The sequence below is a fragment of the Meriones unguiculatus genome, chromosome 7 (genome assembly GCF_030254825.1).
Source record: "Meriones unguiculatus strain TT.TT164.6M chromosome 7, Bangor_MerUng_6.1, whole genome shotgun sequence".
In the NCBI taxonomy this organism is placed as follows: Eukaryota; Metazoa; Chordata; class Mammalia; order Rodentia; family Muridae; genus Meriones; species Meriones unguiculatus.
In genome coordinates this window covers 23,762,261-23,781,054 of record NC_083355.1, presented here as the reverse complement: position 1 = coordinate 23,781,054, position 18,794 = coordinate 23,762,261, and the positions used below count along the sequence as shown (strand labels likewise).

The 18,794-nt window shown below is 47.8% G+C and overlaps 1 protein-coding gene across 2 annotated transcripts in view; it reads left to right on the top strand.

The window, feature by feature from the left end:
• The first annotated feature begins 7,376 nt into the window (after positions 1 to 7,376).
• Socs7 (suppressor of cytokine signaling 7) overlaps positions 7,377 to 18,794 on the top strand; it is a 41,216-nt gene continuing 29,798 nt past the window's right edge. Inside the window, exons 1-2 of one of the 2 annotated variants that reach the window (XM_021646854.2) lie at positions 7,377 to 8,583; positions 18,210 to 18,274. In XM_021646854.2, the coding sequence (XP_021502529.2) occupies positions 7,616 to 8,583; positions 18,210 to 18,274 (1,033 nt within the window). In that variant the 5' untranslated portion in view covers positions 7,377 to 7,615. The remainder of the gene's footprint in view (positions 8,584 to 18,209; positions 18,275 to 18,794) is intronic. The other variant, XM_021646853.2, reaches the window with a different exon arrangement.

Below are 18,794 nucleotides of genomic sequence, written 5' to 3'. Positions count from 1 at the left end.
TTACAGATAAGACCCACCTTGTCAGCTTTTCCTACTCCCTCATACCTCATGTGCTCCCCCCTTTTAAAGTTTTTCCTTAACTATTACACCCGTTTATTTCATATTTGAATTTGTGTGTGTGTGTACATGTGGAGATCGGAGGACAATCTGTGGGAGTCAGTCCCCTCCTTCCACCAGGTGGATCGCAGGGATTGGACACAAGCGGTCAGGTTTGCTGGCGAGCGCCTTACCTGCTGAGCCATCTCACTGGCCTCCTTTTCTAGAAGGCTGTAGATTCTTTTTGTCTGGTTGGTTTCTTTTCTTTTGAGACAAGGTTGCTCTGTGTAGCCCTGGCTGTCCTAGAACTCGCTACTTAGACCAGGCTGGCCTCAAACTCACAGAGATCTGCCTGCCTCTGCCTCCCAAATGCTGGGATCAAAGGCGTGTGGCACCACTATCACCTGGCTGGTACAGAACAGAGCTGCTGCCGGAGAGGACGTCACATGCCACGACACGTGCCAGCATTGATGAGGTTCTCATTTGAGACCAAAGCCTATCAGTTCCCTCTCTTCCAGCCTTGCTCACTAGCTCTCTGATGCCCCAAATCACTGCGTGTGTGGGAAGCCACGGGGAGCTGCTTGCTAAAACTTCCTGTGTGGGTGGCTCAGTAAACAATTCTGCTGTGGAAATTAGGTGGGGACATGAGAGGTGTGGGGGAGGGAAGGGGACTAGAGAGCAAACTCTCAGAGAGTTTCTATGGCCCGAAACTTAGACTTTCTTCATTTCTTCTCTTCATTCCTTCCTTTGTTTTTGATAGGGCTTTGTGTGTGTGTGTGTGTGTGTGTGTGTGTGTGTTAAACTGGCCTTGAACTTCCTGTGTTTCTAAAAAAGATCTCATCCTCCCTTCACCTTGCAAGTGCTGGGATTGCAGACATGCCTCTTGTTGCTCAGGGTTACACGGTCTGGAGACCTAACCGGGGGCCTAGTCCCTGCTGGGCAAGCTGGGCACACACGCAAAAACAATTGAGCATTGCCCGCTGGCCCCTTTGCTTTTTAAAACAAGGTCTCACACTGTAGACAAGGCTGGCCTCAGCTTCTCTTGCTTCAGTCTCCCAAGTATTGGGATTACAGGCGTGAGCCACCATATCCAACCCAAACTTTCCTTCCTTCCTTCCTTCCTTCCTTCCTTCCTTCCTTCCTTCCTTCCTTCCTTCCTTTCTTCCTTCCTTCCTCCCTTCCTTCCTTCTTCCTTACGTTTTCTTTTTACCTTTTCTTTCTTTCTTTCTTTTTTTTTTTTTTTTGAGGCAGGGTTTCCCTGTGTACCCTTGGTTGTCCTAGACTTGATTTGTAGACCAGGCTGGCCTCAAATTCACAGCTCTGACTCTGCCTCCCTGAGTGCTGGGATCAAAGGTGTATACTGCCAAGCCTGACTCAGACTTTTCTTTAAAAATAAGGAAATTGGAATCTTGAAAGGTAAGGGACATTACCAAGGTCATCAACCAGTGAGTGGCACTTCTGGAAACAGAATTATGCACTGTGCATCCAAAGGGCTTCCCTTGGCCTCTCTGATATTCCTCCCCCGTTCTGTGGTGTTTGTGGTGTGTGTGTGTGTGTTCGCGTGGCTTCTCTGATTCTGTGTGCTGACAGAGAGAAGGGGGGGATGAGGGACTCATTTTATTTCTTGGTATCGCTGGTTACAGCTAGATGATGGGAAAGCAGGCCTAAAAATCAGTTAACGCCCCTCCCCTGAAAGCTTATTTCTTCTTTAAAGCTTTTTCTAAGAGCACCTAACATTTGTACCTAACATTCTGTATACTGTTTTAGAATTTGTCAAGTGTCTTTATTTTTTCCCCACCTAATCCCTACATAAACCCTGTCAGAGTGGGATTACGACTGACCCACTTTTCCAAATGGCTCACTGGTCCAGAGAGGATGAGCAAGACTCACTGTGTAGCCCAGGCTGGCACTGAGCTCTTGATATTCTTGCCCAGGTGTGATATTAGAGGTATGTACTGTCACGCTTGACTTTGCTCTCAGCCTTTGTTATTATTTTTGAAGTAAGATCTTGCTATGTTGCTCAGGATGGTTTTGAACCCCTGGGCTCAAATGATCTTCCTGTGTCAGCAGAAACACATATGTTTGAATGGTCATATGTCTCCAAGCCATGACATAATTAGGAATAGTTGAGCCCCAACGTTTGGAGAAACAGGGACAGTGTCTGTTACAGCACAAACCTTGGCCATTATAGGACTAGGTGAACCTCAGAATTCCTATAGGATCTTTAAATCATTGTTCTTAAATCTTTTCAGCTAAAGTGCTAAGATCCAACCCCTGAAGTACACACACGCTAGGCTCAATTTATAGTTTAGGCTGGCATAGAACTCACAACCTCCTCCCCCCCACCCCCGTCTCAGCCTCCCACAGGTTCTGGAGTTACAGGCATATACCGCCATATCCGAACCTCTTTTTTTTTTTTTTTTTATATCCGAACCTCTTTAAGCCTTTTAGGAGATATGGTGTGACGGTTGGTTTTAATGTCAATTTGCCACAAATTGGAATCACCCGAGTAGGGAGCTTCACCTAAGGAATTGTCCAGATTGATGGGGGGGGGAGAGTCATCCCCACCAGAATGTGGGGTGGCATCTCCTGGTAGCAGATTAAAGGAAGGCATGGCCGAATGAAGACTGTCTTTCGCTCAGTTTGTCTTCTCTCTTGTCACAGTGTTGCAGCTGCTGCTGTTTCCTTGGCTGATTTCGAGCTAGGTTTTCCAAGACTTCCACCATTGACAAAACCAGCAGCTCTTCTGGTTTTTGGTGCAAGATTGGAACTGCTGAGGTACCCCACGCCCATGGACCTAGCAGCTATGGGGTTCTCAGCCTTTCAGGTGTGGGACAACCGTTGTTACTATTTCAATATGAGCTTATTTAATAAATTGCTTCAATTACTCCGCGGCTTACATAGGTAGCGCCTCTTCTTGGGATAAAAAGAAAGCAGCTGGACAGCAGAGGGCGCTGCAGAGCTGCAGTCCTTGCCTTCATGAACCGCTCTCCGAGGCCGGAACATTTCCCAGAGAGCCAGCGATCTTTGGAAACTGGTTTTTATTTTAGGCAGCAAGTGTTCTGGGGTTCTATAGCACCTAACTTTCTTTTGTTTTGTTTCTGACTTCTTTTCTTCCATCGGACCCGGGTTCAATTCCCAGCACCCACATGACAGCTCACAGCTGTCTGTAACTCTCATATCTTGACACCCTCACACAGACATAGCAGCAAAACATAAATGCACTTAACATAAAAATAAATAATTTATTAAAAAAAATAAGAAATCTTGAGTGACACGAGACGCAGCTAGGGGAGCAAGAGTAGAGAAGAAAATCTTTGCAACCCAGACAGCTAGTTTAAAATTCCACTGTATCTTTTTTTTTTTAATGGATTGACCAGAGATGAATAGCTCACAGCCTGTCAGTTTACAAGAGGGGCTTCTAAATCTGTTGTGCAGGACTAGAGGTGGATTTGAATCCAGGGTCTTTTATGAGACTTAAGGTTGCACAACAATTCTGTATATCCATATCAGGGGTCTATGCCATGTCAGGCCTATTCTGACATTAGAAAGTCCATGAGGGACAGAGAACAAACATAGCCTTCCAGAACTTACACTCCACTAGGGGAGGCAGAATTTTTCAAAGATTGTATTATTGTTGTTGTTGTTGTTGCTTTGTTTTGTTTTTGAGACATGGTCTCACTGTGTAGCCCTGGCTGTCCTGGAACTGGCTGTATTAACCAGGCTGGCTTGGAACTCGCAGAAATCCGCCTGCCTCTGCCTCCCGGATGCTGGGATTAAATCCACCACAGCCTGCTATTTAAAAAAAAATCTTTTGTTAATATGTATGATGACTGTTTTACTTGCATGTATGTCTATTTACCATGTGTGAGCCTGGTGCCTGAGGAGGTCAGAAGAGGGCATATGAACCCATGGACCTGGAGTTAGATGGTGTAGGTGGTGGAAATTAATCTGAGATCCACCAGAAGAGTAACCAGTTGCTCTTAACTGAACCATCTCTCCAGCTTCATGGTTTATTTTGTTTTTAATCACCTGCGTGTCGGTATGTGCATATGAAAGCTAGAGGGATAGGGTTCCCTGGAACTGGAGTTACAGGTGGCTGTGAGCTGCCTGATGTAGGAGCAGGGAATTGAACTTGGGTCTTCTGGTAGAGCACTCTGTGCTTCTAACTGCTGAGCTGTCTCTCTAGCCTGGACAAATTTTTAATCAAACCACAAGTGTTCAAGTAAGTACAACAAAGGCTTGGTCTTCAGGTTCAGAGGCAAGGCACAGCTCCCTGGTGTAGTGAGAAGAGTTCAGTTTGTGTGCTGGCCAGTCCACTAAGCACAAAAAGGGGAAAATTTTATCCAAAAAAGGAGAGTAGTTAGATAAGGGATGTTGCTTACTGGGTGAGCTACAGTTTTGCTTTGGAGGTCTAAACACTGGATTTGTTCCCCAGCACTGAAGAAGAAAGGCCTATATACTTTGGAAATGGCAGTGATACTGGGCGTGATACTGGAAGGGGTAGAGAAGATATAGCTTGGTGGGTAGTGTGTGAAAGATGGACAGTGAAAGACCATCAGGACCCTAGATACCTCATGAAGGAGCTTTCTCTCTATCCTAAGAATAAAGAAAGCATGCACAATCATAGGCTGTGGGGCTGAGAGATGGCTCAGTGGCTAAGAGCATTGACTGTTCTTCTGGAGGTCCTGAGTTCAATTCCCAGCACCCACATGGCAGCTTGCAACTATCTGTAACGGGATCTGATACTGTCTTCTGGTGTGCAGACATGCCTGCAGGCAGAAAAGCAAAAAAATCTTTACCGTCACAGGCTGTGAGCAAACTTCTATGTTGACATGGTCCCCACTGGGCTGGGAAGATGGCTCAGTTGGTAAGGTGCCTGCTCCTCTCTGAGCCTGGAGCTCATCCATTTGGCTAGGTTGGCTGGTCAGTGAACTCCAGGGATCCATCTCATCTCCAGTGCTGGGATTACAGACACTTGCTGCTCTGCCTGGCTTTTATATGTGCTGGGGATCCAAACTCAAGTCCTTAAATTTGCGAGAGACCCTTTTTTTTTTTAATGTGTATGTGTGTGTGTCCGTGAGCTGGGTGGCTGTGGTTGTGCACATCCCTAGTCCCATTGAAATGGGTTCCTGTCTGGTCTCTCTCTGCCTCCAGTCTCAGTGCCACACAAACTTACTTTTATTTGATCCTCACAACATCCTTGCCAAGTAGGCAAAGCTACAGTGCTGGCCTTCCTTTTTCAGATGTAGAGGGGATCTAGTGGGGCTAGAGGGCAGACTTCTGCCAGCTTCTGAAATTCAATGGTTAAAATATCTGGAATTTTGTAAACCAGTTGTTAGACACAATAGCTCCTTGGCCTTCTGACTAAGATCAAGCACTTTAATCTCAGCACTCAGAAGGCAGAGGCAGGTGGATCTCTGTGAGTTCAAGGCCAGCTTGGTCTGCAGAGTGAATTCCAGGATAGCCGGAGCTACACAGAGAATCCCTGCCTTGAAAAAACAAAACAATTAACAAACAAACAAACAAAAAGATCAAGTGCTATTACGCATAGTCCCTGGGCTGGAGAGATGGCTCAGGGGTCAAGAGTGCTGGTCGGTCTTCTAGAGGACCTGTGTTCTACTCCAAGTACCCACATGGTAGCTCACAACCAACTGTCTGCAACTCTAGTCTCAGAAGTCAGAGACTCTTTTCCAGATCCTGAGGACACCAGGCAAGCATGTGGTGCACAGACAATACATGCATGCAAGAAAAAACACCCATATGCATTTAAGAAACAAAGCAAAACCACAGTTACTACTCAGAATTAAATTATGTAAACTTATAGGATTGGAGGTATAGCTTAATGGTAGAGTGCTTGCTTACCTGGCACGCAGAAGGCCCTGAGTTCAATAAATGTGTGTGTATATATATATATATATATATACATATATATGTATATATGTGTATAATAATGTCTCTCTATATAAACCAAGCATCCTTCCCTTCAAAAAACCAAAGTACTACATTCTCAGAACTTGTAATTTTTATTACATTTGTTTACTTGGTGTGTTGTGTGTTCATATGTGCCACGGCACATACATGGAGGTTAGAGGATAACTTTCATGGGATGGTTCCCTCTTTCCACCACGTGAGTCCCAGGGACAGAACTCAGGTTTGGCAACAAGTGCCGTAACCCATTGACCCATCTTGGTGGCCCCAAACTCATAATAATATTACCTCTGCTCGTGGGATTATTTAGGCTCACTGTACGTAAGGTTAACTACCACATAAAAGGTGGTATACTAGAGCTCATCTCTTCCTGAGTTTAGTAGGGTCGGGTGGATGTTAGCCACAGAGCAAGCGCAACAAACCCGTGTTTGAGTTGTCTATTCACTTTGACTTAAAAAAAAAAAGATGGAGGAGGCTGGAGAGCTAGCTCGACACTTAACAGCATGCTGTGCACTTGCAGAGGACCAGAATTCAGCTCCCAGCACCCCTGTCCAGGGACTCACAACAGCTAGTAAGTACAGCTCTAGGCGATCCGATGCCCTTTCTGGACACCTGCACACACCCGTGAACACTCACACAGCGATTTTACACCTTCTGTAGATCCGTGGGTGTTACGTTAGGACTAACACAAAAAGCTGAAGAAACTCTCCCCAGTCACTGAAAACAGTTCCGGGTCACGATTTGACCGAGTTTGTCTTCGTTTTATCACCTGTCCTCCTGCTATCAACAGAGGAAAAATTCTTGTGACAATTCCAGTCCCTGGTCACTCGTCGGCGGTGTGGGAAGGGGCTCGGAGAACGGGGTCTGGTGGGTTTGCATTGACGCTTACCAAGTGCCACATCTGGGCTCCTAGCCTCAGCACGACACACACACACTGTGACAACTATCAGCCATACAGGATTGGCTACTGTATATTTTTATTTCTTGGGAATTGTGTACATCCTTTTATCCCGGTCAAATGCATGACAAAATTATATAACTATACACCCACTCCCCTTTCTTCCCCAAAAATGTAGTCATTCCATTGAATTCAACATTCAACATTCGCTGAAGGCCAGGAAAGGGGACTCAGATTTCACGGAATGAGTTGGCCAAGGTCACACACCCCGAGCAGCATAGGGGACAAGACCCACAGACCGTGCCAAGGGCCGCGACACTCTCCCAGGTCCAGACCCGGGTCCCAAGGCCTGCTCCGCTCTACAGAGAAGGGTGGACAGGGCCCGAGCGCCCAGGAAGTGAAAACACAGGGGTCGGTGCCGGAGACCGAGGAGGCCAAAGACCAGCAAACCGCCAATAGCGACCGGGGCCGAGCCCACGTCAGGCCTAATGGACGCCGACGCTGCGCACCCAGGGGAGGGGGCGGGGCCTAGCCAGGAAGTGACGTGTAGGGGCCGGTCCTCGGCGGCGGCGCGCTGCCTGGGCTCGCGCTGGGCTCCGCGCCCCCCCCCCGCCCCCTCTATGAGGCAGAGGCCGCGGCGGCCGTTAGCGCTGTCGCTCCGGGGGCCGCGGCGGGCGGGGCTCCGGCGGGGCCCGGCCTAGTCCCCACCCAGCCCGGCTCCCAGCCGCCCGCCCTCCCTCCCTCACCCCGATGCAGGGGGCCGAGCTCCGGGATGGCGAGGCGGCGGCGGCGGCCGCTTCGTACCGGGTCCTGAGCCGCCTCCTCGGCTATGGAGAGGCAGCCCCCGAGCCAGGCCCGCCGCCGCCGCCGCCCCCGGTCCATGGCCCGTCGCCGCCACCCTTCCTCGCGCGGCCCGGCCCGCGGGGCGCCCGGCCGCCGCAGCTGATGGTGTTCCGCAACGTGGGACGGCCGCCGGAGGAGGAGGACGCGGAGGCGGCCCCGGAGCCGGGACCCTCGGAACTGCTGTGTCCCCGGCACCGCTGTGCGCTGGATCCCAAGGCCCTCCCTCCGGGCTTGGCGCTCGAGCGGACCTGGGGTCCGGTGGCTGGACTAGAGGCGCAGCTGGCGGCCCTGGGGCTCGGGCAGCCGGCGGGGCCGGGGATCAAGACTGCCGGCGGGGGCTGCTGCCCGTGCCCCCCGCAGCCGCCGCCGCCTCAGCCCCCGCCGCCTGCTGCCACCCAGCAGGCCGGGGAGGACCCCACGGAGACCAGCGACGCGCTGCTGGTCCTGGAAGGCTTGGAATCGGAGGCCGAGAGCCTGGAGACCAACAGCTGCTCGGAAGAGGAGCTCAGCAGCCCGGGCCGTGGAGGAGGAGGGGGTGGCCGACTTCTGCTGCAGCCCCCGGGTCCCGAACTACCCCCGGTGCCCTTCCCGCTGCAGGACTTGGTCCCCCCAGGGCGTCTGAGCCGAGGGGAGCAGCAGCAGCAACAGCCTCCCCCACCGCCGCCGCCTCCCGGGCCCCTCCGGCCCCTCGCGGGCCCTTCTCGGAAAGGCTCCTTCAAAATCCGCCTCAGTCGACTGTTTCGCACGAAGAGCTGCAACGGTGGCTCGGGCGGTGGGGATGGGACCGGCAAGAGGCCTTCTGGAGATCTGGCAGCTTCAGCTGCGAGCCTGACGGACATGGGAGGCTCTGCCGGCCGGGAGCTGGATGCGGGGAGGTGAGATGGGCTCGGGGGGGGGGGGGGGGCTGGCGACGAACTTGCGTTTCTTGTTTCATTTCCCTCTCTTTCCCTACTGCTAACACAGTACCGTCGGTTCTCGAGCTGTGGGCTTCTGGAGGAGGCAGACACTTGGGACTAAAGGTGGTGACATCTGGCATTAGATCAGAGCCGATTGTGGAAATAGCTTTCACTCTTGGAGAGTTCACACTCAGTGACACTTCTCGGTGGGTTAGCATCTCTTGCTGGGGATGATTGGAAGCCCCACCTCATCTCCCCCCATCTGTGTCCTGGCCCCACTTTTTAAAGCTCCCCACCCCCATGTCTGTCATTACTAACACTGTTGGGAGGTTGCTGGAAAATGTGTGGCCTTGGGGCCAAAAAGCTGGTGTCAGTCACTTGCGTATTATTTTGACCGTCTTTCTTATGCTCTGTGCACCTGCCCCCGCTCTTTTCATACGTACATGCATGCAAATGGCCTGAGGAATTTGGCCAGCAATAAGCTGGGCATCTCCATTCTTAGTATTCTCCAGTTTTTGTTCCACATTCTGAGAATAGCTTTATGTTTGCTCTCTCTTTCACACAGACGTGAGATTCCCGGTGAGGTATACACATTGACTTCTAGGCCAATTGATGACAATTCCAAACTTAGATGTAAAAATTTCCCCCCCCCCCCCGAATTTCTAAAAACTGGCTGGACATCAGGACGTAGCTCTGTAGTGTCAGTTTAGATAGCTGTCTGCTTTTGTATCCACAAGTGAGACTTACCTTGTGGTATAACTGGTTGTGAACTGTAGTTCTGAATGTCTAAGACTTGAATTGGTGGCTTTTGTTTTGTTTTTGTTTTTGTTTTTAGACAAGGTTTTTTTATTATGTTGATCAGGCTTTGAATTCACTCTATAGCCCAGATTGGTCTAGATCTCTTGTTCTTCCTGTCTCATCCTCCTGAGTCCTGAGTCAGCCTCCCAAGTGCCAGGATTATAGGCCTGCTGCCACCATGCCTGGCTGGAATTGGTCTTGGTGTAGTTTATATGATGCACTCTTGAAACATACTGACAGTGACAAACCAAGGCCAAAAACTAGATAAATTGATAATTTTGCTGATCACTGGAATCTGGGGTGGGGTGGGGTGGGGTAGCATATTGAAAGAGAAATATATTTGGTGCCCAATTTGAATTTTAAAAGCTCCTTAGTTGACTCTGGATCACAGACCACATTCTTTGATGTGGATTTCTCAAGGGAACTTGAATTCTCCAAGATAATGGTGTGGGCTCATTTTGGCTTTGTTGCCATTTCTGAACAGCTGTGACATGGCCCAAACCCAGATCCCTGGTTGTTTGCCCCAGTGTGTTGTTCCTTTAGGAAGGACCCGTTTGATTTTATTCTTACTATATTTTTTGTGAACTCCTGCTGAGAGCTCAGGTCTTGAAAAATGTGTGGCTGCTTGAGCAGTTTTTCCCTCCGCAGTGGTAGGCTCTGTATTTGATGCTCCACTTACCAGCATGGATGAAAGGTACATCAGCTCAGGGTGCAGGGCAGGACTGGAGCTGTGGGTAATGACATTGGATGGATTGATAATTTTTTTGTTTTGCCTTTGTTCCACAATGACCAGGACTTGGTCTAAGATTCCCAAGACGCCAAGTATGAGGTGTGGCGTGAAATTAGCTGCTACGTCTAATAGATTAGGAAGTGGAAAAGGCATATAACATCGTATGGTGTTTTGCCTTTGGAAGCAGAATTTAATGGTCATTGGCTGCTCTGTCACCAACCCTCACACTAAGCACAATACAGATTTCTGCTGCAGAGCAAATTAGGCTGCACCTCTGCAAAGAAGCTTAGTTCAGGGCACTGGAGAAATACATTTTTTGGTCCAAGAGCTTTTTCTGATGACTTGGAGTAGAGCTAGGTATTTGTGTGTAAACATTTGGTTGACTGCTATTTGAAGGCAGCATGTCGTATAGAGAATTAGGTTAGGAAAGTCTGGATTCCATTTGGAAGTTCAGCATTAGCTGTGAGATGAAGGACAGATTTGTCATGGTCCTCTTTCCACTTTACATCTGTGAAATGGGACAGCTATGAATTGTTCATGTCCTTACAGGAGATGTGAAAACTGGATGGAATATTTTGGCTTTTTGGAAGGGAAGTAATAGGATTGAGTTGGTACTTTTTTCCCCTGTGTAAGCTTTGGTGCTGCTTGCTGTCTTTTTCACACTTACGTGCCAGTCTTGCTGGCAGCCTTGAGGCTGTGAGAACCTTGGTAAGTCTGGCCAGGGTAGTTGTGATTTCTGTGGATCTGTGTCTCCTAAGCAAGTTCTCCCTTGTGGAGAAGAACAGTAGCCTGGAGTTTTCGTTTGTGTTCTTGTTTTAAATGATAGTACCTGAAGCACTGAGAAATTTCAGTCCTTTGCCAGTTATGAGGCTTCCACGGCTGTGCTGGTTTCAGTTAATTACGGGCCTCTGCTGTCTTTGCTATGTAATTTGGGGGCATTTATGGTAACCTCTAGGCATAACCTCTTTGCTCTTCTCAACATCTAACTTTCCCATCTGCATGTTTCCCACAGCTATCGCTTTCAATAAGAAAGTATTTCCTAGCAATTATTTTTATAGAATGATTGTCAGCAGTCTGCGTTTCTATTTCAGCGTCCTTTCACATGCTTTGGATTTGCTTAAGTGGACCTGCCCAGATACACAAATCCTAAGAATATAAGTGGTACTAGAGAGATGGCTTAGAAGTTGAGAGCTCTTGCTGACCTTGCAGAAACTTGGAGTTTGGTTCCCACACACCTAACCTGATTCCCAACCTGGTTGGGAATCCAGGTTGGATAGCTCCTGACCACCTGTAACTCCAGCTTCAGGGGATCCAGTGTCCTCTTTTGATCTCAGCCTGCACATAGACACATGCCTGCGCATCCACGCACATATGTATATACACAGACGTAAAAACTATAAATCTTTAAAAGCAAGAGAGTATGAGGGTCAGCAAGATAACAGATAAAAGTGTTTGCTGTCAAGATTGATGAGTTTGAGCCGGTCTGGGACCCACGTGGTGGAAGGAGAAAATTGACTCACAGGTTGTCCTCTGACTTCCACATGCCTGCACCCAGCCTCAACCTCTTAAAAACAAACGTTGCTGCTCATGGTGGCACGCATCTTTAATCCCAGCACCCACGAGCTAGAGGGGAGCAGATCTTTGAGTGGAGGCCAGCTTGGTCTACATAATGACTTCAGGGTGAGCCAGAGCTGCATATAAAGACCCTATCTCAATTTGTTTTTTTTTCTTTAATTTTCTATTACAAAAAATAGAATGAGTTAGCTTTGAGAACTCTTTCAAGTAAGATTGAGCCTGCCAACTAATCAGATTTCTGTTCTTAGGAGCTGGGCTAGGCCTTATATCACACATATGTCAGAATTCAGAGAGCTGGGCTTCATGCCTGTGGGCCTTGGTATAACATAGAACTTTGCTATTTCAGGAAAACCAGTGGAGTTCCCTTGTCTGTTTCACATATGTTGAGCCAATTGTCTTCCTTCAGATTCGGTGAAAAAAAGCATTTATCTGCCCTGTTAGAAGTACCACATAACACACATTCAGTTGGGAATAGGTCTGGGGTTTGTGTACTGAGTTTCACAGTTGAGGCATTCCTGGCAGTCTTCATGGCAATGTGGTGAAGAAATGGAGGACAGTTCTGAAGTGATTTCTGATCTGTTTGGGGGAAAAGGTGCAATTCTGGATGGGAGAGGCTGCTTTGGCATGAGTTTGGAGCCCTGCTGTCATGGGTAGACTTGGCTGACAGCAGAAACTTGCTGTTTCTTTGGGTCTTGAGAGCCAGGGGGAGGGGTGTATTTTGCTGCTGTTGCTTTGTTTCTTTATTCTTTTGATTTTATTAAACAAGATTTTTAAAAATGTGCATATCTCTATATATGTGTACATGTATTTTAGGTGCCTGATAAGGTCAGAAGAGGACATAGATCCCATGAATCTGGTGTCACTTGTAGGAGGTTGTGAGCTGCCCAACTTGGGTGCTGGGAACCAAACTCATGTCCTCTGGAAGAACAGCGCATAACAGCTGATCCATCTCTCCAGCTCCTTTTCTTTTCTCCACCCACCTCCCCCTTTTTGTCTTTTGAGATACAGACTCACAGTGCAGTCTGGATTAGCCAATTCACCTTCCTGCCTCAGCTTCCTGGAGCTCTGGGATTACAGATGTGTACCATTGTGCCTGATCCTGTATAGCCCAGGATGGCTTCAAACTTACTGTGTAATGTGCTCAAGGCTGGTCTTGAGCCGATCCTCTCGTTTCCACCCCCAAGTGCTAGAATCACAGGTGTGTATTACCATATCCAGGCTCGAAGGGCCCTTTTTGAGTCATAACTTGACATGCCGAAAGCAAGGTGATACTGCGGTGTGGGGACTCTGTGTTTGGGTTTTTGTTTCATATTCTGCTGGCCTTTTAAACTATCTTTTTAGGAACTGCTTGTGGCTGTCCGCTCTCTCAGAATAAGATTTAAGATTTCTGTCTATCCAGTTGAGTCTTGTGTCTTGTGCCTTTTAACAGTCTCCTTGCCAACATCATTCCTGAGGTTTTCGGCATTAGACTGTGCCCCTTGGCTTTTCCCTAGAAGTTCCCTCCATCGGTTTTTTAGTTGGTTTACGACAGAGTTTTGGATCTGACCTCCCTGCACAGATGTCTGTGTATTGGAAGTAAAAACGAACACATGGTTTTTGTGCCTGTAGCACATGAACAGACACTGGCTTATGACGTGTTGGAAATGGCACAGGCTGCCTGACTTGGCACTGAGCGCCTCCGCAGGGGCAGAGGTGTGTTGGAGACACACAGTCTAGTATGTGGACATCCTGGTTTGGAAGGTGCCTTAAGAAAGGATGCGTGTAAGTTTTAGGGATAGAGGGATTTATGGACAGGAGTAGTAGACATTATGTTTATATTTTATGTTCCAAGGAGTTTGAAAACTGGCCAATGGTTACATCTATGTGCTATTGTCCTGTTTAGTCTAGCGCTTTGATTCCTTTTATCTCATTAATCTGTTGCAGTGCAGATCATTTGCAAAGTAGACATGGACAGGGGTATTCTCTTACCTACAATTCAGGCAGTGACCTACCTGACTCAAAGGACAGCAAGGCCTCCAAAAGGCCATGCCTTCTGTCCATGGTCACTTGAGTCAGGACCTACCAAATCCTTCTTAGCCTTCCTGTCCAGTGAGTCTGTTCTAAGATGCAAATGGCCCACTGGCAAAGATAAAGTACATTCATTTTGTACTCCTGTGTTTTTCAAGGTGATGGGGGAAGGTGTCATTAACCCATGAATATAGTGTGGAGGGTTAATTTGAGGTATTTGCTTGGGCTGGGGATGCAGCTCAGTTGGTGGTGTGCGTATCTAGCATGCCCAGAGCCCTGGGTTGGATTCCCAGCACTGCAAGCTACGTGTCTTTGGAGGCCTGGGATGTACGCAGCTGGAGTGTTTGACTTTAATCCCTGGCAAACCGGGCATGTTGCACCTCGTGACCAGTGACGTGGTGCATGCGTGTAACCCTAGCACCGAGGAGATGGAGGCAGGAGAGTCCTCCTCAACTCCATAGCAGATTCAGAACCAGCATGAGAACCCTCTCTCAAAAAGAAAAATTCAAAAAACCACCCTGCCAGCTTAGAAGGGGGCTTTTATCATCCCAGCTCTTTACTGTGTACTGAAGGGGATATAGGTGGTATATGTACTAAGGTGATAAATGCCCACCTAACCGCTCATCATTAAGCTTATTGGTAAATAGGTTCAGTATTATCCAAACTTATCTGGACTCAAGTGTTGCTCTCCTTGTTATGTTTTGTCCTCCCCCAGGTAACTGCCATCCTCAATTTTCTGTTAAATCATTTCCTTGCTTTGTTTTTTAAGTCATCCAGATTGACCTTTTCATGAATGACTGGCATTAGAATGCTCCCAGGGTCTTGAGAGAGAAAATGGGTTTTTAGTTGGTTAGCATCTCCCCAAAGAGAGAAGGCAGCACACATATTTATTACTTCAGCCTCTTAGACCTTTTACCTTTAGCTTCAAGCCACGAAGCACCGGTCTCTGCCAGGAAAAACCATCAAGCACTCTCAGATGGTTCTGCCTGGGTTTAAATTCAGACGTTTTTCTTTTTCCAGATCCTAGAAACTGTGAGTTTTCTTCTTCAAAATGTCGGGGGTGGGGGAGAGGATGAGCTGAAGTGAGAAGGCCTCCACAAGACGTGTGCATTTGGATACTGCCGTTCTCCAGAGCTTGGCACAGAAGAGCTGCGTCCCCAGCATGGGCAGATGGCAGAGTGATGCAGTTTCCTTTGAAAAGAGGCAAACTGCCAAGTGGCTGAGGTGTGAACCTTTGAAAGGCCAGTGCTTTTGGGTTTCTGCTTGCTGAGTTTAATGTTGTGCCCACAAGTTATCAAATGAAAGTCAGCTTGGAAGCTCCTCGGCTGCTTTAAGTTCATGTCCAGTGGGACTAACTCTCCATCTAGTCCTTTGGGTTGTTGGCACTAAGCTGTAGACATGAGCATCTTTTATAAATGGACACCATGTGTGGTGATACCTGATCATGTCGCCTGTGTGGGCTGTGGGTGTATTCAAGTGTGCGTTGTTAGGCCTCTCAGAAGAAGACTGCCTATGTCTCATCTACAGAGACAGAGGTAGAGCCAGAGGGAGGTCAAGTTTAGCCTCACCTACTTAATGAGTTAGGGGCTAGCCTGGACTACATGAGATTCGGTTTCAAACAAAACAAAAACAGAGCATAAACATGGTTTTGGTTTTTGTTTTGAGAGATGCCTCAAAGGTTGGAGTTCAGCTCCCAGCATCTAGAGTAGCTCACAGGAGTCAAGGACTCCAATTCCAGGGGTCCCATCTCTCCTGGCCTTAGTGAACACCCACATACATGTGACAGACAAGCATACTCTTGCATATAAATAAAAACAAACACATGTTTTAAAAAATTATTTTTGTGTGCATTGGTGTGTTGCCTGCGTGCATGTCTGTGTGAGGGTGTTGGGTTCCCCTGGGGCTGGAGTGACAGACTCTGGGTAACAGTGAGCCACCATGTGGGTGCTGGGAATGAACTGGGTCCTCCGGAAGAGCAGCCAGCATTCTTAACTGCTGAGCCATCTCTCCAGCCCCCAAATACACATTTGCTTTGTTTGGAAGATGGTGCTTGGGCATTTTGCGTGGCCTGTGAGGACCTTGCTAACTAAGCTGTCCTGTGGGCCTTGAAACAAAAACACTTTCGGGGCAGAAAGGGTTTCTCTGTGTAACTCTTGGCTGTCCTGGATCAGTTGGCCTGGCTCTCAGAGAGCCACCTACCTCTGTCTCCCAAGTGTTGGGAATAAAGGAGTGTGTTACCATGCCTGTGAAAACAAATAATTTTAAATAGGATTTCATTTTAGGTTTTTTTCTTCTGTAATAAGGGTTTGCTTTGAATTTTAGGACATTTGGAATCCAGAGTCTAAACTGACACATGTGTTTTCACTTCTCCCCTTTATTCTCTCTCTCTCTCTGTGTGTTTGGTTTTTTGAGACAGGGTTTCTCTGAGTAGCCCTGGCTGGCCTGGAACTTACTCTGTAGACCAGGCTGTCCTTGAACTCAGAGGTCCTCCTACCTCTGCTCATGTGACACTACCACTCAGCTTCCTGTCTGCTTTCTTACTCTATTGGTGCAGTTGAGAGTTAAAAAAAAATTACTTTTTATTTAATCCTTTGGATCGCAGTATTTCTGGAAGGTGAGCCAGGTATGATATTGAGAGTCAGGCATTGTGAATTATAATTATACATTATAATCTGTCTAGAGTCAGTCAGTTGTGAGATCGGATTTTAAACTTTTTAAAAAAAAATTATACGTGTGTGAGTATGGGCACATTGGTGCAGTGGCCACTGAGGCCAGAGATATTCGATTCCCCTAGAGCTGAAATTTCAGGCAGTTCTTCACTGTGTAATGTAAGTGCTGGAAATACAGTTCGGGTCCTTTTCATCTTTCCAGCCTCGGGGTAAGACTTTTTTAAAAGTCTGGTTTATTGGAATATGAGCTTTTTGTTTGTTTTTGTTTTTTCCTCCTTTCTATTTTGGTTTGGGTTTTTGAGACAGGGTTTCGGTTTCTCTGTGTAACAAAGCCTTGGCCGTCCTGGAACTTGATTTGTAGACCAGGCTGGCCTCAAACTCAGCAGAGATCATCTATCTGCCTCTGCCTCTCTAGTCCTGGTATTAAAGGTTTGGTTTGGACCACCACGACCAGCTGGGGTATAAATTTTATGCCACAAAATTCACCTTTTTTAGGTGTCCAGTTGTATTGATTTTTTGTATTGAGAGACAGGATTTCTCCGTGTAGCCTTTGCAGTCCTGGACTCACTTTGTAGACCAGGCTAGCCTTGAACTCACAGAGATCCGCCTGCCTCTGCCTCCCAGAGTGCTGGGATTATAGGCATGAGCCAGATTTTTTTTTTAATTTTTTTTTACATCTTTTGTTTTGTTTCATCTGACTACGTAACTTTAACTAGCCTGAAACTCATCAGATAGACCAGGCTTGCCTCCAGATGCTTGGTATTAAAGATGTATGTCTTCATGCCCAGCTGCTGCTAATGATCTTCTTCCTCCTCTTCTTCCTTCTTGCTTCTTCATGGGATCTCTGGTATGTAGTCCTGGTTGTTGGCTATTCTGGGACTCACCATGTAGACCAGGCTGGCCTGTCTCTGCCTCCTGAGTACTGAGATTAAAGATGTGCACCAGCATGCCTGGCTTATTGTGGACATTTATGTGGTCGGCAGGACCTTGCTTACCCTTGCCCCTTGTGAGCGCATAGTCTATTTGTACCCCCTCAGTAAACTCTGTCATCTTGAGGTGGGTGAGAAGATGTTTTAAGTTTAACACATTCCTCGCTGGGACGTCTGCGTTGGTATTTTTTGTTCTTCACTGTTTGCTGAAAAGCTGCTTGAAACAGGTATAGTTGTCACCTGGATAGGTAAATGGGAAGTGTCTTCTGGAGAACACCGAGGCAGAACTGCGAGACTCAGGGAGGGGAGGGCACACGTGGGTGCCAGGCAGAGCTACCTTAAAGAAGACCCTGTTAGCCATGGCCTGGTCTCATCTCAGGGCGTGGGCAGAGAAGTACTCATGGTGGAGGATGGCGGTGTATCTTCTAGTGCTCTTCTAAGGCCGGGGTGTGCTCCCTGGCTTCCCGACTCCATTTGGAACCTTGTCTTAGAGTCAGGCTCAGAGGGAGAGCTGCTCCTCCACGCTGGCAGCTGCTCAGCCCCGAAGCCTTTTACCTGGCTTTCAGCTGAGAATCAGCTCTACACCCAACTTCGCTCTCTGTGAAATAGACTTACTAACTACCACGCAAGGTGTTCTCATGTGCTGGGCGTGTTAGGATCCGAAAGGGATTGCTGTTGTTCTGTAGGCTGGTGAATTTGGTAGCCAAATCTATTTAAGGAATTGCCTTAATTATTTCATTCTCCTTGAAATTTCGGGTTTTATTGCGAAAGTGTTGCCAGCATGTCTGTAATAAAGGGTTGGCTTTGTGTCTCAGGACATCTGGAAGCCAGTGTTCTGGTGATGTACGTGCTTATGTGCTCATTCCCTTTTATTCTCTGTGCTCTCTTACTCCCTAGGAAACCCAGGTTGACAAGAACTCAAAGTGCCTTTTCTCCGGTCTCCTTCAGCCCCTTGTTCACAGGTAAGGGTCATGACTGTCTTTCTTTTTATTCTGAAATTGGGAGTGTTCTGAGCCCTCTCAGGAAACACCCTTGCAGATGCATCGCTGGGGAACTCCGGGCACCTTTCCGGCTGTCTGCAGTGATTTCCTTCATGCCATGCCCCTGGGTTTGGGGGTGTTTCCGTGGCATGCGGAGTGTGTTCTTGATTTCAGATGCCTTACACTTGAAGGTAAAGGTTGCTGCATGGTAGTAATTGGGTCGTCCTATAAGTTACACAGTTCAGTGTCATTACATATAAATTAAAGGCAAGAATTACAAAGATAAAGCTTGCAATGCATAAAAGACTGAGTTGAAGTCATGGTTCCTGTCCCAGCTTCCAAAGAAGTCCTGGATGATCTAATAGAAATGAGCCGTGAGCGGCTGGCCTGAAGGCTCAGGGCAAAGGGGACTGCAGGAGCCCCTGTCTTTCCATTTTAGGGGCTAGCAGTTCTTGCAGCTGTTTCTGCTCTTCACTGTGTCAGTCCTCCTGCAGCAGGGAAC